Source organism: Candoia aspera, chromosome 12, assembly GCF_035149785.1.
Source record: "Candoia aspera isolate rCanAsp1 chromosome 12, rCanAsp1.hap2, whole genome shotgun sequence".
NCBI lineage: Eukaryota > Metazoa > Chordata > Lepidosauria > Squamata > Boidae > Candoia > Candoia aspera.
In genome coordinates this window covers 12767472-12792900 of record NC_086164.1, presented here as the reverse complement: position 1 = coordinate 12792900, position 25429 = coordinate 12767472, and the positions used below count along the sequence as shown (strand labels likewise).

General features: G+C 42.2%; 1 protein-coding gene across 1 annotated transcript in view; it reads right to left on the bottom strand.

Annotated features, from left to right (window-relative positions):
* POF1B (POF1B actin binding protein) overlaps window positions 1-11156 on the bottom strand; it is a 33399-nt gene extending 22243 nt beyond the window's left edge. Inside the window, exon 1 of the mRNA XM_063313701.1 lies at window positions 10707-11156. Coding sequence (XP_063169771.1) covers window positions 10707-11147 — 441 coding nt within the window. The 5' untranslated portion in view covers window positions 11148-11156. The remainder of the gene's footprint in view (window positions 1-10706) is intronic.
* Window positions 11157-25429: the final 14273 nt, after the last annotated feature.

Here is a 25429-nt window from a genome sequence, read left to right as displayed (position 1 = left end):
CGTTCCTCCCACGGTGTGTTGAATTGTGATAATAAAAGCAAAAGTTAATCTAAATGGGGAAAAACAGGAAGAAGATGCCAGAGGAGATATCTATGGGAGACAACATAGCTCAATAGCAAAAGTCAGGCTTCCACGCCTTGCTACTTTCAACGAATCAGGCTTTAGATGTATTTATTTATTTTATTTTATTTATTCATACTTCAAATCTATTCACCGCCCATCTCACTCAAGGAGCGATGCTGGAACCAATGTGTTTGAAGACCTGGAGAACACTGATAGGCCATGGAAGAGTAGATAATCTAGGCTCCCATGAATAAATCAGTTTCCTGAATTACTTACTTGGAAGCACACCTCACTCTGTATTCACTCCCTAGCGTGCAGATTAGGTAATCTGATGTTGGATATTTTAGACTCAACACTCATCAGCTCCATCAAGCATGTTCAATGGCAAGGTTCTACAGCTTTAAGCTTCCAGTGGACATCAAATTGTTTCCCCCCGCCTTACCAAGTCTGTGACAATTGCTGCCTAAGAAGCGGGCAATTGTGCCCAGCTAAAAATTATGAATTATAAAAATTGTAACTTTCCATTTACGTCTTGAGTTTTTCCTTTAATTAAAAGATGGCAGCATTTATGTTAGCAGAATATACTGGATCTCTATCTCGATCCCTCCAAATCTGCTGCCAAAGTTAATAACACAACTAACAATAAGATGGGTCAACAAATGGACAAAATGGTTTGATTCTTCCAGCCAGAATCCTAGCTGCTCTGGATTAGCTTGAACTCACACTTCTTAGACCTTTGTTTCTCTTATTACCTTACCCCATTACTCCTTCTACCGTCTGGTATCTAAAATTAGATGTAATTTAAGTTAAAAAGGGTAGCATTCCATAGAAAACTAATTTAATTCAGTAACTGGTTTAAGGTATTGCAGTGGACTCAAAAAAAGTCTAATCACAGTCAGAAAAAATGGCAAGAGATATTAACCAATTCCTTCAGTTTCTTGGGGCACAACTAGAACACAGAGAAAATGCCAAGTTAGTGCCAAGCGATCACAAAAATGTCTACTGCAGGAGAGAACCCATTAAAATCAAAATAATCACAAAGACTTTGTGGACAAACTGCTCTGTCTTACCCAGCCAGGTACTAAAATGACCATTTTGGTCAGTTCTTTCAGACAGCTGCCCAGGAAGAAGTAAAAAGCATGACATTCTGTTCAAGAACAGCAGGTTTTTGCTATTTTCATTGTGGAAGCAAGACAGTATGGAAGGATGGATCCGAGACTCATTCCTGCTCCTTCTAATTCCTCCCATCTTCAGTGTGGTTGGGCCCCTATCAAGAGCAAAACCCTGGCAGCACAGCGAACATCACCGAGTATCCCTTGGCCACAAATCTGCTTCACCTAGCCACTGCATCTTACTACCACATCCACTTCTTTGCACCGGTGGTGGGAAGGGTGAACAAATGAATGAGGAGCAGCTGCAGAAGGTGGCCCACTATTTTCTTGTCCCTCACCTGACCCAGATGCAGGTGGTTGCAACTGACAAGGAACATCAGTTGGTTGACAATAATGGGAAGGAAGCAGTGGGGTTACACTAAAAGAAATGAAGGTACAGAAGACTTTTTAGGACAACTATCACCCCAAATCTGGTGGCACCACTAATTGGTAGTTCAGCCAGTAGAGGACAATCCATAAATCAAGAAAAAATGCAAGATCTCAGTCTTTGCTTTTCTGCTCTAAAGCTGGCCAAATTTCCAACAGCCATCTTAGAATCTGATAGGACCAGAACAGAAGAAGGTTCATTTATCTTCTCAAGGCAACTCTTCTCCAGCAGATTCTCAGACTTGTCTAAACCACACCCTGCAGCCTCAGGGGCCTGGAACGTACATAACTCATGTATGTATTTTCCAGTTTAAGCACAGTAAACTAAAAAAAAAAAAAATGAATTGGCCTGGTCCTGGCCTACAAACTCATATTGTTGCTGACAGTGAAAGAAGGTATGGAGTGGAATCAAAGACTGATCTTTCAAGACTTATTAAGGATGATTTTCCTAATCCTACAGAGAATAAGATACTTTAAAAAAAACCCACGAGTATTACTTTTAACTAGGATGGCTATTGGTTGATGCAAGTAAGATGGCACAGATTCTGCAGAACTGGCCAAGTCTTATATCCCAGGCAGGGCAGAGATCCAGGTTTCATTTAATTGGCACGTGTCAGAACATAGCAACACAGCCTGTAAAGTTAATGAAATCAGATGCAACAGTGCAGCCACACCAGCTTGATCCACATCTAAAATGGGATTCAGCGGTCAGTTTTCTTCCAGAAAAATAGCACATGTGTGTGATCGGGGATTGATGGTAGAGAGGGGAATGCAACTCATCTTTCTGTTGGAAAATACAAGACTCCATTTCCCATTTTAGACACAGAAAGAGCAGAATCACAAAATAATTATGATCTCTACCACCCAGAGTCACATCAATAGGACCACAAAGAACAGCTGGCTAAGAACCATGCCAACACACATCTCACAGATCATGGATATTCCAAATGTAAAGCCAAGTCTTCCTTGAGCGAAGCTCAGCTCCTGATGACCACATGGACCTACCTCTGCAGTTTTCTTGGAAATATTACAGAAAGGGCTTGCTATTGTCTTCTTCGGGTAGCCTTTTTTCCTACTTTCCAGGCTAACTTTAATCACTAAGACTTCCACACGGTCTCCTATCCAAGTACTAACGAAGTTCAACCCAACTTAGCTTCGTCAACCTCAGCCAAGATCAGCTAGTGCTGTCATCTCTATGACTGGTCTGCTAATGCCTCCTTCTGGGAGGTTGACGTTGATGATGATTTTACTTCCCAGTCTAGACTGTAGCCCCAGAATTTCCTTTTGGACTTGTATCCAAGTACACAAGCCAAGGTCAGCCAAGTCCCAGCACCAGATGAGATTCCAACCCTAGGAAACAAATTATGAAGACTTTGAGGGCGAATGCGACATAATGCTATACAGAGTTAACTGAAAAATTCTATGATGAGAAAGCCTGCATGAAAACATATTCAAAAAATATTATTCCTTTGTGTATGAATTATTCAAACACAGAAGCAATTCAAAGGTGCTGAGTTGAGAGACCCAATCCCTCTTTTTTTTAACCTTTCTTTTTAAAGCACACATTTACCTTTTCATTGCTTCTGATAGCTTTGGTTTCAAAATGGATTTTACATTTATTGTCCAGCACCAAAGAGAACTTGCTAGATAGCAACGCAAGATGTTCAGATGCATAAATGAAGTAAGTAACATCTGTGCAAACCAAATGTCTATTTGGAATGAACTTCCCAAGCTGCTAACATTCATATGGCATTTCAAGATGTTTCTGGATTGGACTTCCTAGAATGCAAGGGATCTTGAGAGGTAATGGGCACATTGTGATTCTTCCTGATTCCAAAGCAATCAGTTCAAACTTCACAGATGATTCTTCGCCCTTCCAGAAGCCTGCTTAGCAGGAAAATAATACTCCTTCGAGTTAAACTTGACTCCTGGTGATTTTTTGGCAACAATGCAGATGCAGTTTAGCATTGGGAATATCCTTCACCTTCTCCATCTAGCAACAACTTTGGTATTCCCTGGTGGTCTTCCATTGAAATATTAACCCTATGCAACCCGGCTTAGTGCTTCTGAGCCAGCCAAGTGCTTCCACTTGCTGAGGAAATGATATAAAAGAAAGGTGCCCCTCCCATGGGCTTCAGCTCCACCTAAAGTCCTCTGGACTTTAGCCCTATTCAGGTAACTGAGCAGAAAACACTCTTCCCCATTTCCACTGTAAAAGTTCTCCATGTAAATCATCCAAAAGTAGAAAAAGGAGATCAAAATATCCAATTTCCGAATTCAAGAAACTATAAGGCCCTGGCACACAATCATTCCACCTTTTCATGCCAACTGACTTTCAGCAGTGGCTGCATCACAAATTGCAAATATCAAGGAGGAAATGCCCCCCTCAACCAGCCTCCAAACATGTTGATCTCTGCAAACCAAAACATTTCCCCTTCCCAGAATCTGGAATGATGTTACATCAGCAAGGAGATGGGGAATTCGTTTATCCCTCACAATATTCATTTTTAAATAATCGCTAAAATCTCTGCCCTTCAAATAAATAAATAAATAAACACCACCCTAGATCCTCATTTGTCCCTTTTCTTCTTGACAGGCTACTTTCCACTGGTAAAATTTCAAATCCAGGAAATATCTGAACATGGAGCTTTCTCCTCGCTTTCCCAAGAGGATACTGTCCAAAGAGAACTTTGCTATATGATATCTCCAAATCCATAAAAACCCTAAGTTAAATAGTAATATAACAAAATGAGGAACATTAAAAGCAAGGAAACCAACTTACCTATTTTCAGACAGGCTTTTCTGGTATTTCCAGCTCCATAGCATCATGAAGGCGTTTGTTTTAATGCCCTCCAGGCATGACCTGGCTGAATAGTTACCAGTCCTACTTCTCTCTGGGCACAGGTCAGGATGGTCCCTTCCCATCCCCACCCAGTCCCAGCAAGTGGTTCTTTGCAGCAATTCAAGAAGCAGATGATGCCAACAGTGTTTGATGGGAGGAGCTGAAGAAAGCTTCACTTGAAACCTGAATAGTAACACAATCAATCTCTCACAGTAGGATTGACAGCAAGCTACATGTTCAGGAGATGGGAGGTGGGAGTTCTGGGAGTTGAAGTCCATGCCTCTTAAAGCTGCCAAGTTTGAGAAACACTGCTCTATACAGGTAGTCCTCGCTTAGCGACCACAATTGGGACAGGAATTTTGGTCACTAAGCGATGTGGCTGCTAAGCAAATCCGACCCAATTTTATGACCATTTTTGTGGCAGTTGTTAAGCAAATCACATGGTCATTAAGTGAACCACATGGTCATTAAGCAAATCATGTGGTTTCCCATTAATTCCGCTTGCTGGAAGCTGGCTAGGTCAAAAATGGCAGTCATGTGACCATGGGGATTCTGCGACAGACATAAGTGCAAGGACCAGTGACAAGTCAAGGTTTTAGTGCTGTTCTAAGTCTGAACCATTGCTAAGCGAATGGTCATTAAGCATTCTCCATTCAGGAATGCAAGAAATCTTAAGCTTCAAAGTAGAAACAAGACAAAGTTCTTCACATATTTTCACAGGGGTGGCCTGTGTTTGCATTATACCAAATTGCATTTAAAACCCAGCTCCCAAATTCTAAACTTGCTGGATAGTTTTTTCTTAAATGAACTACTGTCGCCAAAACATTCCTGGTTCTACTGCTTTCCCTTTCAGTTATCTTTATCTTTATAAATACAGTGCATATCTCTTAATTTCACTGCTAAAACAATGTTGCTCTTTCACTGCTCTTGGCATTCTTCTCCAATTTGGCTCTTTATAACGCAACACTGGTTAGTAGCCTTGGGGGTATTGTAGCAAAAAATGTGGATATAAGCTCTTAATTAATCAATCATTGATTAATGTGAGATACTCAAGCTAAGCATTCTTTGTTAGTCTGCCTAGCAAAGAAGTGAGTGCTAATTCAGAGTAATAATTCCATTTTTAAAAGCAAAAGTCTGCACCCAACAGCAAAAAGAAAAACCTTTGGAAAAAAAACCCCTTCAAACTGAAAGTAAAAAAGGCCTTAATTTGGAGATTCAGTACTAGGCTGCCATTTTGTTAAAGTTCATTGTCTCTCATTAAATCTAACTACCACCAGATTAACAGATTAACTACTGTTAAACCACCACCAGATTAACATGCAATTATGTAACCACCAAACATAAATGCCATTAATTTCAGTGACTCGGAACAATGGCTGTAGTGGATACTGAATTCAGAGGCAGGCTTGCTAAGATGCCACAAGAGAAGTAAAGTAGAACATTGTTCTCCCATTTTCTCTTTTGAAGAAGTAACAGACTTGACCCACACCTCATTCTCTGCACCTTTTGCGTGTGCCAAACTTCACAATTCTACATATAAGACTCTTTTATTTACTTGTTCTAGCTACACTCTACATTTCCTCCAATTTCATCTCCACAATGGCCCTACCAGATGAGTTGGGGTCCAAGAAAGCAACTGGCCCCAAATCACCCAGTGAAATCTAATGCTAAGCAAAGCTTTCCACCTGGCCCTCCCTTGTCTTATCCAACTCTACTTTGTGTGGCTGAAATTCTGCACACGGTTTTTAAGGGTGGTAGAATTTGTTCTGAATTGACCTGTATAGGATTACGGTGTGACCTTCTTAACAAAAAAGCCACATTCCTGTATTCTTTGACCCGAGAGCACTTTGGAGCAAGAATGCAGGGCAATCAATAATCACAAATAAATGACAAAGAGATAGCCAGTTTGGAACTTCAGGTATGTTAGAAAACTAATGAACATTTACTGGTATCCAAGGAAGGGATCTGATTACAAAAATGTTTATGCTGTAAAAAACATGTTCATCTTCAAGACACTACAAGATGTTTTGGCTGGATTTGAAATTCCTAAATTGACACAGAAGAGAGCCGTTGCGCTTTTGCTCCATTCAAAGGAGGACCCAAATCAGGAAACGTTTCTAACAGCCAGAGTTTATCTGAAATGGTTAGCAATTTGGAGCAAGTCAACAGATAAAGCAACAGTCCGAAATCAGCTTAGCCCAGCGCCATAAAGCCTAGTTTCCTATCTGGGGTGAAAGAGGAACAGACAACTAATCTCAAACACAGACCAGTGTGTTTACTTGCTTTATTTTTACAGTTTTCATCATTTGATAAGTTAAAGTAACAGAAATAGAAAACAATACCACTATGGTAATCCAATAAAAAAGAAAAGAAAAAAGAACAATGATAAACTAAGAAAAGAGAAAGAAAGAAGAAAGAAAGAAGGGGGGGGGAGAGAGAAGGTCCCTGTAGCAAGAATTAATATTTAAGACTTCAGTTATATATTAAATGTGTGTGGTCTAGATTGAATAACAAATTAAAAGCTGAGCTTGCTCTATACACATGGGGGGGGCGGGATGACAAAACTGATCTGGCACCATCGCAACACAAGCAAGAAAGAGGTGAAGCTTGCAACATGGCTTTTATCATTTTCACAGAAGCCTTTGATCCCACAGACGCCTGTGTAGAGACCAGTGTTTCTCAACCTTAGCAACTTTAAGCTGTGTGGACTTCAACTCCCAGAATTCCCCAGCCAGCAATACTGAGTCTAGTTGAGAAACACTGGTAGAGACTAATATGTCTAAGTGGGACTTGTTTCATGGCTTCTTGACTTGCTGGCACAGAGAAGAGCAGATGGGCTGCAAAACTCTCAGTTTATTAAGAAGCTACAATTATATTCTTTTTCCTCTTACGCAGAAAAGTTATAAACAGAAGGAATGTAACAGGAGTGATAACAAAAGTTAAAGCAATGCATGTTTCAGTGACAAATTCCAGCTGCAACCCTCAGAACACTGACTAGGGGGCATGGGCCTCTCCCTTCAGCGCATCCTACTGCTGAATCGACCCACAAATGCTCCCAACGAGCCAAAAATGTACTGTAAAGCACAGTGTTCCTTAACCTTAGCAAATTTAAGGTATGTGGACTTCAACTCCCAGAATCCCCCATGCTGGCTGGGGAATTCTGGTTGTTGAAGTCCTCCCATCTTAAAGTTGCCACGGTTGAGAAACACTGGTAAAGCACAACTGGCAAAGAGCACAATACCTAGGTTCACACCACCTCTGTGCCAAAAACAAACAAGCCACATCATGGCTTAAGGCAGCCCATCAACCTAGCCTAAGAAAACACTGCAAAACAGGAAAACAGTGCCATTTTTCAAATATTGTTAGCTGCCCAGAGTCATGCATTTGAGATGGGAGGCCATATAAATTGAAACAAACCAAGTGTTGCATATTGTCAGATATTTCATGGCTCACAAACAACTGCTACAAAAAAGCTTCTGGAATATTAAGCCTATTGAATAGGAAAGATTGCTACTCACAACTCCCCCCACCCCACCCCCCAGTAGATCCAATGTCCAGTGCTAACTGGTCCCTGAAGTGCTCTTTGGAAACATTTGCAACAAGTTTTTATTCATGCATGGCTTATGTGGGGCGGATTCTCTTCTGATCCCCAGCAAGCGACTCTGAACAGACTTTTCTTCCTTGGATCCATCAGGCCGAGTGGAATATTGATTTATTTAGCTGCTGGGGGGGGGGCAAAACTCGCTTCTCTACCACTGATTCACATACAAGATTATCCAGGGACAGAGATCATCTGAACATACATTCCTCTCTGTGGTTAATCATCTCTCCGCAGGGAATTGTTCTGTTTTTGCAATGCAGCAGCTAGGAACCACTGATGGTCCTACCGTTGCAAGGAAACAGAAAAAGGGGGCAAAGGAGCGAAGAATGAATTGCAATTAGACAGAGCCGGAGAGGGAACCCTAGGCTCCTACATCCTTATATTTTTTTTGCTCACTGTACCAACCCGAACTTCTTCGTTATCCATTATTCTGCCAGGAGGTCAAGATGCCCTACATTAGTCTTGGTCCTGGTCAAATCCCACCCTGGCTTCCGGTGGCAAAATACTAAGGACCTGTGTGCTTTGTCCCACGTTCCAATCCTTTAACAATGAAGATGGAGATAAATTAACTCTTCACCTCCCTTATAAAAGAAAACAAAAACGGGGCGGATTGTGGCTCAACTCACTTGGAGACACATCCCCGGCCAACTTGAGGCTGGGAAAAAAACAATTGCCCCAAATGATCCCAGAATTACATAATAATAATATTAATAATGGTAACAGTCCACCTCTTTAATAACCAAAGGAAAGCAGCAATTGTTCTTTTACTGAGATTTCTTCAGAGCTTATAACCACTGCGTGCTTCTGCCATTCCCTCCTTTGTTACTATTCCAATCCTCTATAATTCGATAGTCATAGAGCCAGAAAGACTCAGGGGCATCACTATGCAGCAAATCACATATCCACCCTACTTGGACTGCAGGGAGGTCAAAAAAGTCAACATGGCAGCCACAATCACGCAATCATTTTTTACATGCTTCAGTCGCATGGCCGTGGCTGCCATGCTAACTTTTCTGACCTCCCTCCCTGCAAATGTTTCTCTCAGTGGGACTTCATTCTGCCTGGATGCACATCCAAGTGCACCATTATAGCAGGACTTTCTCATCTATCACGTATTTCTTCTTTCAACCCAGCCTACCTCACAGGGTTGTTCTGGGGAAAAACAGGAGGAGGAAGCACTCTGTACGCCGACTCGGCCTCTTGAATGATAGGGACGATATAAATCTATTAACTGAATATTCCAAAAGGCATAATTTCCCCATCATCAAAAAGCAGAGCTACAGCACCCAACCAGAACAGAAGCCTCAACATCTAACCTTTATCTGACAGTCCAAACGTGGTTTCCTGAGCTGTTTACATGCACATCGCCAAGGAGACTCTTTTGAAACCAAGCATGGATTTAAGCCAAGACAGAAACATGATTTTTTTTTTAAACCTGCTATTTCCAACCATTATTCAAATTCCAGATTTACTTTGTTTCTACTGGCTGGTCTTTAAACTTCATAAATTCATAATTTTGTTATATGAACTGAGATTTGTGCATTTTATATTGCAAACCGATGCAGAAAGAGGGAATTCTATGAGAAGATGGTTAAGAAATGTTGAACCATTACAATCTCTCTCATTCACACCAGCTTGCTCTCACAACACTATACCTCTTTAAAAACAACACAATTCCATCATAAGCAAAATTATACCACCTTTGTTCCATAAAAACCATCTAGAAATTTGTATTTTTCTGTATATTTGTTTGTTTTGCAGGCTTCTGGCCCTAATAACATTGTATCTCTCTATTTCATCTAGAAATTAATCTTAAGAGGAATAAATGCAATTTGCTCATGATTTCTATACACACTTTCAGTGTTGTATGTGTACTGTTAATGATTTTTGTTTTATTCGTGTTTTTAATCCAGTTTACAGTCTTTAGGAGGTACGCCTTTCAGAGTCAACTGAGATTGGAATATAAGGGCAGTAAATAAAAATTAAAGAAAGCAAGTCCAATAAATGCTCAAGGTAAGCAAATATACATTACAGGTATAGTGTATCTATTTCACACACAGAGAAAGGGCATCAAATATGAGGAGGACGCTTTCTGCTTCAGCCAAAGGCATATTGGACTTTTGAGCGGAAGAGTAAACAATCTTTAAGGAACTAAGGGTATGTTTAGCCAAACAGCGCTGTTAGAGAGCTTGCAAAAAAGTCACACAGGTAAAGTTTCATTCTCATGCTCCCTGGCCCCAAATTATCGAACGCTTTCTTATCACACCCAGCTGTGTTTGCCAAAGGTGATAGAGACAGAGGACCGTAACGCTCGGGAATATGTTTCAATCGGATCCATCCCCGCGGATTGGGTGGCCAGGACGCAGATGCCCGGCTGCTTTGAAAAAAGACGCTCGGGCGCCCCACGCTTCGCCCGTGAACTCTGCCTGGGGAAAGGCCTTTCGAGGACAGGGGAAGCTCAGTCCAGCGACCCCCATCCCTGCCAAAAAAGGGGGCACTTGATGGAGAGTAACTACCCAGCCCCTTCCTCCTCGGGGCCATTCCACCCTGGCAGCGGGGGCATGGTCTGCGCGCAACGTGCGAAAGGGGCGCTCTCCAGGTGAGAGCAAAGAGGAAGCGAGGAGGCTCGGGGGGGAGGAGCGGGAGGGGGAGACCCCCTTACCTGCAGCGGCGGGTCGCTGCTCCAGATCACGTGCTGGTAGCCCGGGCCGGCGTCGAAGGGGGAGCCCGTCCGGGGCGAGCAGTCGCTGGGCGGGTCCAGCAGCGGCACCCGCTTCCCGCCGGGGCTGCTGTAGGTGCGGACGCGCTCGTAGACCACGCTGCCGCCGTTGCAGGCGTCCTGCGGCGGGAAGGGCTCCGGGCAGGCCTGGCCCAGCAGCGGCAGCGGCGCGGGCCGGCTCTGGCGGGCGCGGGGCAGCGTGGCGGGCAGCGGCGCCGGGTCGGCCGGCCCGCCCGGCTCGAACCAGGGCCGCGAGGGGGGCGGCGGCGGCGGCGGCGGCGCCGGGCAGTAGGAGCGGGGCGGCGAGGGGGCGGCGTACTGCGGGCGGGCGCCCCAGGGGGGCGGCACCGGCGCCGGCTGGACCTGCTGCTGGACGCCGAACATGCTGGCGGGCGCGGGCTGGCACTGGCCGGGCGTTGCGCCGGGCGGGAGGGAGGTTAGGCAGCGGGGCGCCGCCCAGCGCCTCACCTGCCTGCCTGTCGCGCCAGCGAATCGGGGAGCGGCGGGCGGGGCGCTGCCGGCTACCGGCGAACCCGGGCGGGACTGAGGGCAGGCGCTCCGGCGGCTGCAAAGCTCCGGGCGACCTCCAGAGAGGAGCTTCCTAACTTCTTGCCATCTCACCTGCCTTTAGGGTAATCTTGTGTGTGTGTGTGTGTGTGTGTGTCTGTGTGAATTTGGTTAAAAGTTTTGCAAAGAACATAAAAACTAACACAAACTCCTAATAAGGAGTGAAAGAAAAAAAGCGAAAGTGCAGAAAGAAAGAAAGAAAGAAAAAGAAATAGAAGCCGCTTCCGATTTTCTTTGGAGCAAACAAAAGTACAGTTACGAAAGTATCATTTCCTCCAGGATTAACCCCCCCCCACAAAAAGCTCACTTTTTTCTATTACCCAATTAGGGTAATCTTAATGCGCGCACCTCCCGCTAACCATCCCAACACCACAAGGAACACAAATGGAGAATGAAAACAAGACAACGAAACTCCGGGAAAGGTGGGTCGAGTGGAACCAGGCAACGCAAAGGTTTCTCACAGCTCCCCGCGACTCGGTCTGCGCCCCCATAGGGGAGGGACACCCCACCCCTCCGCTAGATGGGTCGAGGTCCGGGGGAAAAATCCGTGCGCGCCACTCCCAGGCAGAAGCGAAGCGCCGCCTCTTGCGGGTCTAGAGGTGGGCGCGCGCAGAGAGCGATCGATAATTCTCTGTGCTCTATTCTGCCAATAGGGTTTACCTTCAGGATATCCGTTTTAAATCAGCTGTCCCTCTGCTATTTAGGATGCGGCTGATAACCGTCCCGGGGCTGGGGTCTCCCTTAAACTTTTTTTTGGGGGGGGGGGCGAGAGTCAAAATGCAGCAAGGGCCTCCCGCACCAAGGAACTGGGATTTTACATTGTTTTCCCCATGTTTTGGTGTAGGGTCTTTTAAAAGTGTCTTTAAACATCATCAAGCCTGTTCTAGTGCTTGTACTGTAGTGTACTTTGGCCAACATCTGATATGAGATACTGGATTAAATGGGCCTTTGGGCCAAAGATGAAATAATTACCCTTTTACAGTATTCCATAACCCTGTTGCACCACTCATTGTCTCATCTTCAGGCTACAGGTAGTCTTTGCTTAATGACCACAATTGGGACTGGAATTTCAGTTGCTAAGCGAAGTGGTCATTAAGTGAATCCAACCTGATTTTATGACCTTTTCTGTGGTGGTCATTAAGGGAATCACTGTGGGTGTTAAGCAAACCCTGTGGTTGTTAAGTAAATCACACAGTTCCCCACTGATTTTGCTTGCCAGAAGCCAGCTGGGAAGGTTGAAAATGGCAATTACGTGACCACGGGACACCATGGCAGTCATAAGTGTGAGGACCAGTCGTAAGTCATTTTTTTCAGCACCATGCTGGCTGGGGAATTCTGGGAGTTGAAGTCCACACATCTTAAAGTTGCCAAGTTTTAGAAACATTGCACGATTACCCTGATGAATAATTTAGGGGACCCTGGAAGCTTGCAGTGTCTTGTGGCATTTTGGTTGGTCTTAAAAAAGTTGTGTTCAACTGTCAGAAAGACTTTTTCTCTTCCTCCCTGTCTGGTATGGTCCAGGATTAATCAGTCTGTTTTTGGAGGCCTCCCATCATCCATTTCAAGACAGGACAGCACAAGCTGAGGCAGATGCCAACTCAGCTGCTGTAAGGATTGTCTCCAGAAGAGGAAAACTATTACTTAAATGAGTAATCATCTTAAGGCTGTTTGCCACTTAAGTTAAACATCACTAAATTATTTAGTTTTTGAACCAGCTTCACCCGCTTCCTTTTCCTGCTACTACTGTTTGCGGCGTAATACTGGGCATGCCATTCAGACCCAAGGGGGGCTCTTTTGCTGCCCTAAAATTGGGCATTCTTGCCCCTCAAATTCTTTGAAGTCCTCCCTCCATCAAAAATGACTGCATTTTTGGTGCACTCCAGTTGCTGCAGTGAAGCCAGCAGCCTTCGATTCTACTCAACAGTAGAATCTGTTAACTCTTCCTATAGAACCCGATGGTACCCCAAATTCTGCAACCATTGATCAACATCTCAGTTCCCCAGCCCTTATATGAATCTGGGTATTTTGCAAATTCTTTATTTTCCAGCTAGGGGTAATATACAGGGCTATAATAACAGTGCCAACATCACAAACTGACATTATAAATGACGCCACAGTTGAGTTACTATTTTTCAGGAACTTAACTACCACCTTTAAACACTGTTGTGGGGTGGAGACATGGAAACTGTGATCAGTCTTCAAGAAGGCAAGAAAAGATGTTGGAATAATGGATTTCTTTGGGTTAGAATTAAGGTGGGTTTAGTAGGTTGGTTAAAATGTTCAACTGGCATCAGGGAGACCCAAGTCAGGAAATACAGCTGTTTTTATACAAAAACATTTCAGATGTTTTAATACAAAAAAGTTCAAGTGGGTGGAGTTGATTTCCTGTTGACATCTCCATGAAGTGGATAGAATGATTCCCTTTTCCATATATAATGGGGAAAAAGACATTTGCATTTCCATATATAATGGAGAAAAAGACATTTGCAAAAAGGACGTACTGTTCCAACCTGTATAGAGTCCCTTTGTGAATGGAAAAACCACCTGTTTTATCTGGCCACAGGCATTCTGGCTGCTAGATTCATGCATCACACTAAACTGTGGTTCACTTAACCATAGCTTGCTGAATCAACCACAATCGGCTGAGTCTGCATAACACCCTACACCACAAACCAGAGTTTGCAAATGGCTGTGTGTTCATAAGACTACTTGGAACCGCAACTGGTCCAGAGGGCAATGACCCGGCTTCTCGCTGGCACCCGCCATCAACAACATATCACTGTACTTTGCTTGGCATGCCATTTAAATCCCAGTGATGACCCTTTGGAGAAGGAGCCAAGAAAGACATCCAACCTCTTTTATTCTGTTCATTTTATGCTGACACCTGCCACGAATTGTTAACTCCACATTTAAGCACGTTCCCTGGTGGTTCCGATCAGTTTTATTTACAACTCCTACTTTCAGACTCAAGTGATTCTATCATGTAATATGTAGAAGCCAAATTCTATCAAGTAATATGTAAGACGCACTTCAGTTTGATTTATATGCTTGCCCAATTAATTAACCAATATTAGATTTACTGTATGTACACAGTGTGTTTTATGGACTGCTCAATGGCCATAATAAACAATCTCCTTTATTTGCTGTTCTTTGGGGCCTCCAGGGGTGCTGGCTTTAACCTACATGTCTGCATTATCCAGCCAGAATTGTCCCAACCAACAAGCTCATCTCAGCAGAAAATTCTGCTGACACCCACTTCCAAAACGTTTTGGGTACCATTGCCAGGGAGCTGTTTTTCCCTTGCAGTGCCAACCCTCTGGAACAGCCTCCCGTGGATTGCAGGTTTCCTCCTCCTTGACAACCTTCAGGAAACAGCTAAACACAGAGGCTCCTCTGTACGGCTTTTCCTTAGGGTGGAGATGCTACCAGCTTCTTCCTGATGTTTCACACATTAAATGCTTTATTTCTGGACCTACCCTGGATATTTAATTTGTTTTGAGTTCGGTTGAAGAGTACGTTTTATTATTCCTTTCTGTGGATAGTTTATGCTTTTGCTGTGAAGAACTGAGAGTCAGTTTGTTAAAATGTGGGGGGGAGGGGAGGGAAGGGAAAGAGAGAGAGTGAGAGGGAAGGGAAGCATGGGGGAGGGAAGGGACGAGTGGAGGAGGAGGGAGGGAGGGAGGAAAAAATGAACTAGGGAAGGGAAGGGAAGGAGAGGGGAAGAAGGAAGAAGGGGGAAGAAGAGGGAAGGGTTAGGGGTAGGGTTATACTGTGGACAAAGTATATTGAAACACTCCAGGGTTTTAAATGTCTGTGAGGCATTGTGTACAGAAATGTACTGCTGACACCTGGCATTCTTACAGTTGTGGAGTCCCTGGTGCTCTCTGAGCCTGGTTGTTTGCTTGCAGACATTTCATTACTCGGCTAGGTAGCATCATCAGTACTGGTGAGTGTGCAGTTTGCTCTCTGCTTATATAGAGTAGCTTGCCTGCCAGTGTTGCTGGGGGTGCGGTTTTCCCAAGGAGAAATGATCAAATGATCAAGCAGAAAACAATACCCTAATCAAGGAACTACCAACGAGAAAACCACATGCACACACCCAACACTGGCAGGGCAAGCCACTGTATATAAACAGGGAGCAGACCCCACACTCACTTGCACTGATGATGTACCTAGTTGGGTCATGAAACGTCTGCAAGCAAACAGCCAAGCTCAGAGAGCACCAGGGACTCCATGGTTCAACCCTGAGCTACAGAAATTCTCTTCTGTTGATTCTTATGGTTGTTGGATGGGAAAGAAAAGCATCAACAGCCCTGTTCATCTGCTTTTTACCAGTCCAGACACCCATCCACATTACCTGAAAGTCTGAACCTTAAGGAAATACAGGCATGTTTCTAAAACTGGGTGAACAACCTGAAGCCCCAAGGATAGACAGTCTTCCAGGGGTGTCTGGAAGTCAAGATAGCAGCCATGACAGTGTGATCAAAGCTCTGCCTGGTTTTTGTGTCTGTTACATATACAGACACCCTTAAAGACACCCCTGCAGTCTTCCTGTTACAAATTGCTGCTGATATGTAATTTAATTGTGACCAAAAAGGTAACCCTTTATGTCTGAGTAAATGTGAAGTCATCATCAAAAATTCTTTATGAGTCCAGTAACAGGCATTCAACAATGCTGGGATTAATGTTAGAGTGTTTAATTAATTTGCTAAATTTAAGACTACAATTATTTCTTCTTCTGAAGTTGTGAATCAATTTAAATTAAATGACTTAAGTCCAAAGACTGCAGGAAGATCTCTAGAGCCTTGTTAAAAGTTGTCACTGATTCATAAATTTAGATGAGGCAGAACAGAAAAACAAACATATTGGGCAGTGTTTCTCAACCTTGGCAACTTTAAGAGGTCTGGACTTCAACTCTGGGGAATTCTGGTAGTTGAAGTCCACACCTCTTCAAGTTGCCATGGTTGAGAAACACTGATACAGGGAGTAGTCCTATTGTGCTTAATTAATTATTGAAATGCTATTTGAATGAGACAAACTCAACTTTTGTTTGTTTGTTTGTCCTGGCCCCAGGAATTTCTTTGTTCTGGCTTCTTGGTTGGAAATTCCAGCCCTACATACATTTATTTTTAAACAATTTATATGGTTGCCCATCTTACCAAAGGAACTCTGGGCAGTGAACAGAGAAAAAAACCCATCACAGATGTAAAGAATTATCTAAATCACTTAAAAGAAAAACCAAGTCAAAGCCCCTATACAAAAACCCATGGTCCTTAGCCCTAATTTGGGTGCCATGTTGGGCTGGAAACTTGGCCCAAGTTTTCTAGGTGAAAAGTGAGATAGTTGTTTGAGTGAGTGGGTGGCAAAGTATAATTAAAACTCACCAGAAGAAAATGGAGGGCTTTAAGAGCCAAGAATCAGAGTCCATCTATTTAGAGGCATTCCATTTTGCAGATACTCATCATTGATCATCACCATCTTCAATTACAGGAAGGCAGATCCCAGCTGAATGTTAGGCAACGCTTTGTAGTAGTAAGATGTCAACAATGGAGCCAAACATTGATGGGAGTTGTGAACTCCTTTTTGTTGTGCTCAAGCTAATGCTGGAAATCCACTGTATCTGTTATGGATGTTCTAATTTGGATTCCTGTGCTGAGCGAGGGTTGGACTTCCTGATTAAGGGTGTATATCAATCTAGTGATCAGTTAAAGGATCACTGCCCAGATGTACATGCCTGAATGTTAAAGTCATACTTAAAAGTTTTGGATATTGCTCCATTTGGCCCAGTTGTTGATACCAATAGCTTCCCAGGTTTCAGGCAGGTAAGGATCTGGAACTTTCTTCATGTGAAGCAAAGTGTTTAACCATCATGCTATAGTCTCTCCTCCATCTTGAGAACATCAGCAGTTCTAATCTAATTAATAATAAGGTATCTTCTCAGATCTACTGTATATAAAGTCTGTTTCATTTACCAAAGTGTTGAAGATTCTATTGTGGCTTCCCCCAATTCCTTTATTGTAAATCTATTTATAATCAGCAAAGCAACATGTTAAATCTATGCATATCCAATAAACACAGTAAAAAAAAACCTTTTTGGATGAATTGACAGAGATCAGTTTCCAAACTAAGAGGAAACTTAGATTGAAATGAACGCCACACTTCCTTTTGGGGAGGCCTTGTTTTGTGAAATTGTGTAGCGGGAGATCGTTCAGCAGGAGACACAGGAACCAAAAGGAGGCATGGCTGTTAATTGAAACATTATGTTGTGGTTTTTCCTGATTAAAGTATACATGATCTTATGTTTCTTTCAGTAATAAAAAGAAGGTATTGAATAAATAGAAGGTTTTAATTAATGTCTCTGATTGGAAGCAGGCTGTAACGAAAGGAATATAACTGATACTTAACGTGTGACTCAAACCAAACCAAAATTTGGTTTGCATATACTATATGCATTTATTAAATTACCAACCACAGGTTTTGGCTTAACAAGCTGTGAAAACTGGGCCAATTGTGAATTTATTTAATTGTGGCTGGGTTTACACATTGCACTCGGCCATAAATTTCTTAACCATGGCTTCCTGAATATGCCACCATTTGCTATCTTCACATTGCATGTTAAACCATAAACAAATGAACCATATTATGACTTCCTGTGATGTGGAGGTTATTAAGCCTTTATATCTGAATAAATGTGAAGTCATCATCAAAAATTCTTTATGAGTCCAGTAACAGGCATTCAACAAAAACCCTGGTGAAGCTATGGCAGGCCAGAAGTAGCCCATAACTTGGAATTTGTATACACCTGTACACTAAGATTTCTGCTTTGAGATGTGTCCTTCATCTCAGCCAACAAAATGCCCACCAGTGGGCTTGGCCAGAGAGAAACAGAACAATATTGTATTCCTGGTGGTTTTCCAAAAAGATGTTGAATTAAATAGATGTTGAATGTGATTCAAAATGTGATTCGGTCTATCAAAGGTGTTCTTTCATGACAGTGAGCAGATACCTGGATGCAATGGTTGACACGTATCATTGTACTTTCAAAACTATCAGAAGAACTGTCTGGCATTTGAAGAACGAAATTCCTTTCAAAATAAAGTTTGACAAATATCTTCTCCCCACCCACAAATGCAAGAGAAAAGTGTTTTTAAAAATGCAATGCAGCAAGATAGAAAAGATGAGAACAAACTGGCCAATGTGACAAGCTAAAGAGATTAATTCTTCATAATTATTCTTTGACCTCACCACCAGTGGAGTGTGATCTGCAACTCAGCCAGGCCAAAAGCTAAAACAAATAGTTGTTCTTTAAACAAAACAAACAAAAAGAGATAAATTAATAAAATTTTAAAAGGGGGGAGAAGAAAGAAAACTGCATATAATTCCAAGGTTCTTTTTTTCAGTTGATAGTTTACTCAATTACAGCTGCCAAGAAGTCAGTCTTGAAGAAAGCGGGTTGTGAAAGCTCTCACCTAAAGTCATTGTCCCACTTGAAGGCAGGGATAAATCCAGGCATTTTCCAGAGGGGGAAAAATGGCACAAGGATTAAGCAATCTGCCTCCAACCTGAACTTCAAGCTGCAACCCTATTCCTGGTTCACAGATCCCACCAAACCCAGATTGGTTTGTGTGATTTCAGCTTCATGTGTTGGACTCCTTCTGCTATGGTGGTTGTAAAACCAGGTTTATAGCTTAGCATATCATCTGATCACAGCTAATTGTAATTTATTCAGTAAATCATGGTTAAACAAGCTATAGCAGAAGGGAACTCAGTAAATGCTAGGGCCAAAAGGAGGTAATAGCATAACAGCTGAGGAACCAGAGGCTAGCTTCACACACCACCCTATTAACCATCACTGATTAATACCCCAGACTGACAAATGATCCAAAGAATGAATTCCAGAAGTTGCATACCATACAATTTTAGACAGCTACCTTGTTTTATTCCCAGGAAAAGACTGGTTTGGCTTTAGTTGCAGACTCCAAAAGAAATAATTGTATAATTGAAAGTCAAACTGGTTTCACAGAAAATCCACCCACCTGGGATCAAAGAACTATGCACCAGCATCATAGCAAGAGCATTAAAAAAGGCCTACACCTTTATATAAGGAATGCTCATTGATTTCTACCTTGTAAAATAAATCACCTTAAATCCTGAGATGAAAGGGTGCTTATGCAGCATCGAAATGCAAACCTAATTTGCTCAGCTGCCATAACAATGGCTAGTAATTGGCCTGACAAGGGTTCTGCTACTGCTGTACGCTGGGATGCCCATCAAAAGCATTTCATCACCTTGCCTGGGAAGTGTCCAAATGATGGGCTGGTTTTTGTTGGTTTTGCTCAGGTGCCTCGACCTGTTTGCTAGGCAAACGGGTGTGTGCAATCTGGGAGAGGAAACGCTGTGCTCCCCAGTCACAGATGCCAGGCAGCCCCTGGTGGGAGTGGGAGGACTGGAAACGCATAGTGTCTGTATTCATAAATCACACTGAGCCTTCATATGGTTTGTCTGGGTTGGGCTCAGCACTGTGTGTGGTTTAGGGCTTATCGTTGTGTGAACCAGGCTGCCATCACTTTCAAAACTAGCACTCAGTGTGACGTGATAACCCAAAGATAATTGGAGATGTGTCCTTTTTAAAACGTGGAACCTGCTTATTCTATATTCTAAGCCTTGGTGTAGAAGAAGATTCCCAAGAATACCATGGACAGCCAAGAAAACAAACCAGTGGATCACTGAATAAATCAATCCAGAGTTCTCATTCATGACACACATGCCCAGGCTCAAATTATTCTACTTTGGACACGTTATGCAAAGACCCAGCTCCCTGGAGAAGGCGCTAATGCTGGGATAAGTGGAAGGAAAGAGAAGAGGACAACCAGCAGCAAGGTGGATGGACTCAGTAACAATGGTGATGAGTCCACTGTTGGAATAGCTGAAGAACCAGGTTAAGGTCAGATCATCATGGAGAAAATCTATCTGTGTGGTCGCTATGAGTCAATGACAACTTGGTGGCACGTAATCAAGCAAGCAAGCAAGCAAGCCTTGATGAACATATTACACTAAAACATAGCCTTGTTTGTCCAGTATTTGCTTATGATGTGTGAGCCCAACCAATGTAGTTTGTAAGGTAGGGATTATGGCTTAACGCACTACGTGAATGCAACCAAACTGTGGCTCATGAGCAAACCGTGCCGTAATATTCTGTGTGTGAACCCAATTACAGAGAGATACCTAGCAACACTTTTCCAAAGGATCAGAGTCCATTCTTATCTTTCAACTACCTCAACTGGCATGGCCCTGAAGAGATCCAACCACTCCATTGCTCATGTTAAACAGCCAGGTCCTGAATCATTAAAATGACTTGGTGCAACTCATTTTTTGAAAAAGTATGAGCAATGGTTGTTAGCATTATACATTATCCCGGTGGTCAGTGTCCTCACAGATGTGTGCAAAGAACAGCAATAAGCAACACTGAAGCTGGCCAACCAATTCCTTGGAGGTCAAAAGGCAACGTTTTGGTTTTCACAGGGAAAAAAAGAACAGGGACATCTGCTCAGCTGACACCTGCATCTTTTCTGCAGGATGGAGTGCTGCAATTTTAATTTGCTGGCATTCTGTTCTGCTGACTCAAATTTCTGGCCTATCCCACCTCCCATCCCTGAATATGGAGCCTGCACTGAGCTGGTTTTAGTGGGTTTGTTAAACACCGAGCTTCCCCCAAGTTTGCTGATATTTGCCTCTTGTCCCTGGGCATCTCATTTGGATTACATAAGAAGCTTCTCCCCCCATGCCCCCTCCCTTCTTCTTTTGCTTCTTTGCAGATTTGGAGCAGTTTAAAGGTGGGGAAGGAATTCCTCCTCTGCTCACCCGTAAAACTACTCCTGAACACCTGTATCGAGTGAAAAATTGCACCAGTAAAAGGAAGCCATTTGGCAGCTGAAATTTGGTGGCACAATTTTGGGATAATTTGAAGGCTGCAAACAGGGTGCTGGGGGGTCAATAGCACTGCAAGCTGTCTTTGCTCATGCAATTTAATCCTTCTAGATTCATTCATTCATTCATTCATAACTTGCATAGTGACATTCATAACATGCATAACTTGCATTCATTCATTCATTCATTCATTCATTCATTCGTTCATTCATAACTTGCAACCCATCAAGACTGCTGATGGTTGACAAAGTTCTATACACACAAAACATCCACAATAAAATACCTAAAATTGCTATGGTAAATTAAGAATAAAGCACCATGGTAAACAGAATTAAGATAAATGTAAAAATCATGTAATAGCCCAAAAGTCATAACCTCGTGGTACATTCAAAGCAAGACGACATCAGTCAATCCACAAACATTCTACAGAACAGCCCACTCTTCATTTCTTCTGAAGTGAAGTCACACCAGTCCCAGCTGGGAGGCGTTCCAAACAGCAAGCAGTGCTACGGAAAAGCAGAGCTTCCAGGCCTCAATGCCCCCGCTTCATGGAAATGGGATACTACTCACAGGGTCTCCCAGGATAACCTCCATTCAGCCGGAGATTAGAGTCTTGCAGATATGTAAGTACCAGGTTATATAAGGCTTTAGGTTCTTTTAAATGACAACCATTCAGGTATTATGCTTTTGAACTTTGGTTTTGGAGAAGATGCCTGAGAATTCTGTGGACAGCCAAGAAAACAAACCAATGGATCTTTTAACAAATCAACCCGAAGTTCTCACTTGAGACACAAATGACCAGGCTCAAATTATCCTACTTCAGACACATTATGCAAAGACCCAGCTCTCTGGAAAAGGTTCTAATGCTGGGATAAGTGGAAGGAAGGAGAAGAAGAGGATGGCCAGCATCACAGTGGACGGACTCATTTACAGTGGCAATGGGTGCACTGTTGGAAGTCCTGAAGGACCAAGTTGGGGACAGATTGTCCTGGAGAAGGTCTATCTTTGTGGCTGCTAAGAGTCAACACTTGATAGCACATAATCAGTCAGTCAGTCATTCACATACTGGAAAAGTGCTTTGATCATCCCTATCCCATCTTTCTCACAATTTCCTTTCATTTTTCCAGATAATCTTTACGTGAACTATCTACTTCAGGATCTAAAACCATACATTACGTGTACAGTTGCCAAATTCTGTGTTTCTGCAATGAAAATAAGACAAAACCAGACAAAGAAATAACTCCCTTTTTTAAAATAGTACTTCTAAATTTGAAATACCTTAATTAATAAATCGTCAGGGGATATATATTTTTACTTTTATTTTATAATTCCTAATGTTCTAGGTGCACACCACTAAGGTAACAAATGTATTAATATAGTAATAACAGAGAGAATGCCATGTAATTATGCGATATACCTTATTAGTTGGTAGTATGTTATTGTATTCCTTAGATTTTGCTGGTTATTGGCCGAATAAATATGATTTGATTTCATTTTTCCATGTTCTTAACTGTCTCCATTGCTCTCCTGCAAACTATTCCACTCTGTTTGAAAGTTATAGAACTATGGTAACAGTAGTGCTCCTGTCCCCCATACTCCTCTCTCATGAAAATGATGTCCTCCAAATTACTCAAGATAATGTGGTGTAAGACTTGCAATCACAGCGTTAGATGATTCTGTTTATTTTCTTAGTATTAGATTTTTTTTTTCAAGTATAAAAAAAGGCTCAACATCTTTTTTGTGCATGCATGTATGCACACAAACACACACAGTCAGAGCCATTACAAATTGCATTTCACAAATTATCCTCTAGGGACTTAGTTCTGTCAGTGAGATCAATTTTTGATTATGGTCCCCCAGAATCATCTTGCTTTAGTGTTCCTCAATGAAGAGACAACATTTGAGACAATAGTAATTATATCATTTCCTACGCTTAAAAAAACGTAGCATTTCAATCAAAAGGGTAGTTATCGTCTTCTCCTTTTGTTTCCACTGTAATAATTGAATTTTAAAAATTACATGATATCAAACAAGTAAATGAACCAAAAGTAATAACCATTTGATATAAAAGCAACATAGCATAAAATGTGCAAAAGGGGGGAGAAATGACCACTTACTGCAAATAAAATATGGCACAGGATAATATAACTGGGAAATTTAAATTTAATTTTGCACTTGAAATCTTTTAGCACCAAATTAAATGGCTTTTTTCTGCTTCTGATTTTCAGCAAAAACAAAAATGTATAGACTAGCACTTGGCAGGTTCACAATGAAGTCCTTGAAAAAGATATTCAGACACCATGTTGTGTCCATGTCCGCAAAGATCAGAATCATACAAACAATGGTTTTCCCTGTGAACCTCTATGGAAGCAAAGGTTTATAGTTCAGTGTGCTGTGCAAATCCAGAAAACTGGTTTGAGTTAATCATGGATAATGGACTTTGAAGAAGCAGGATAGAAAGAGCATCGACACTTTTGAATTTTGGTGTTGAAGAAGACTCCTGAAAATACTTGGGTAGCCAAGAAAACAAACCAATGGATCATTGAACCTATCCATTCAGATTTCTCACTTGAGGCACATATGACCAAGGTGGTTGGACTGGAATGCAGCAGTAATGGGTGCTCTGTTGGAAGCTCTCTAGGGCACGGTTGGGGACAGATCAACCTAGTCTATGCAGTCACTAAAAGTTGACACAAACTTGATGGCACATCATCAGCCAATCAATAATACTTTTTAAAAAGCCTTTGGTAATGGAACATTCCTGACTAATGAAACAAAGTTTAAGGCAGATCTGGACTTTACATACAAAGTAAATTATCTTCCTCTCCCTTAAATCACCCCTTGATTTATCCATCACATTTTTCATTTCCTGCTAGGCCCTGTTGAGGAGTGGAGAAAATATCCAATGACATCACAGTGCAAGGATTTTGATTCATCCTCTTGCCACAAAGAGAGAGGAGAATTTGATACTGTTTGGGGTCGTTGTCGAAAGTCAAGCATGAAGAGGTTACCCTGTTCTTAGCTTAAAATCCTACTTAACAAATTCTTCTAGCTAAAGTTCTAAGAATGCCTGTTAACTTCTCATTCTCCTCTAGCTTTGAGTGGCTGCTTAGGCATTGTGAAAGACCTGGCAATGCCCCGCTGTAAAAAAGAGGCAAAATATGGTACCTGTTTGTACAAATTAACACATTAATTTATGTGTATGGATGTTAATTTAGAAACGCAATAGTTCACACCATAACATAATGCATGACTTTGACTCAAGCTATTTACAGCTCTGCCTACTTCCTCCATTTTTTCCTCCATGGTTTGCTCATCAGTGGGGCAATTTTTCCATGTCTTGCAACATTTGATATCAGCAACCAACTTGGCTTTCTCTGTGATAAGGACTGTGTTATGAAACAAATTGCCACTGGTGACTGAAGAAACCCGCCTCCATATTACAGTTTAGGAGAATGTGCAGAGCAGATTTGCTTTCCTGGGTTGTTTGATGCTACTGTTTTGGCTCCAGTGTTTTAGATGTTTTTGAACAGATGTTAATGCTCTTACTGTACCTATTTTACTCAGTGGAACGTGAGTAAATGTATTAATGTACACACCCAACAACTCATAGGTGTTAACTTGAAGCACATCCCATTCTGTTTGGCGGAACGCACTCTCTCATAAACATGGACAGAATTCCTGCCTGCCTGCCTGCTTTTTAATTTTGCAAACAGTAAAAAACCAAAAATGAAGGAAAAAATAAATAATTCCATGTGTTACAAAGAAAAAAACCTTAAAAACAGGCACAAAAACATAAAGAGCACATATTCATGAATACTTATACATATATAAAAATGGCAGCAATGTTTCATTATAAGTGTCCCTAGGTAATCTCCATTGGTAAATAATGCATACAGGTAGTCCTCATTTAACAACCATTCGTTAGTGACAGTTTGGACTTACAACAGCACAAAAAGCCCACTTGCAACTGGTCCTCACACTTACAACCATTGCAGTCACATGATCATGATTTGGGTGCTTGACAACCAGTTCACATTTATGACCATGGCAGCATCCCCGTGATCACATGATCGCCACTGTCAACCTTTCTGGCCAGCTTCTGGGAAGCAAAATCAGTGGGGAACTGCATGATTTGCTTAACGACCACATGGTTTGTTTAATGCCCATGG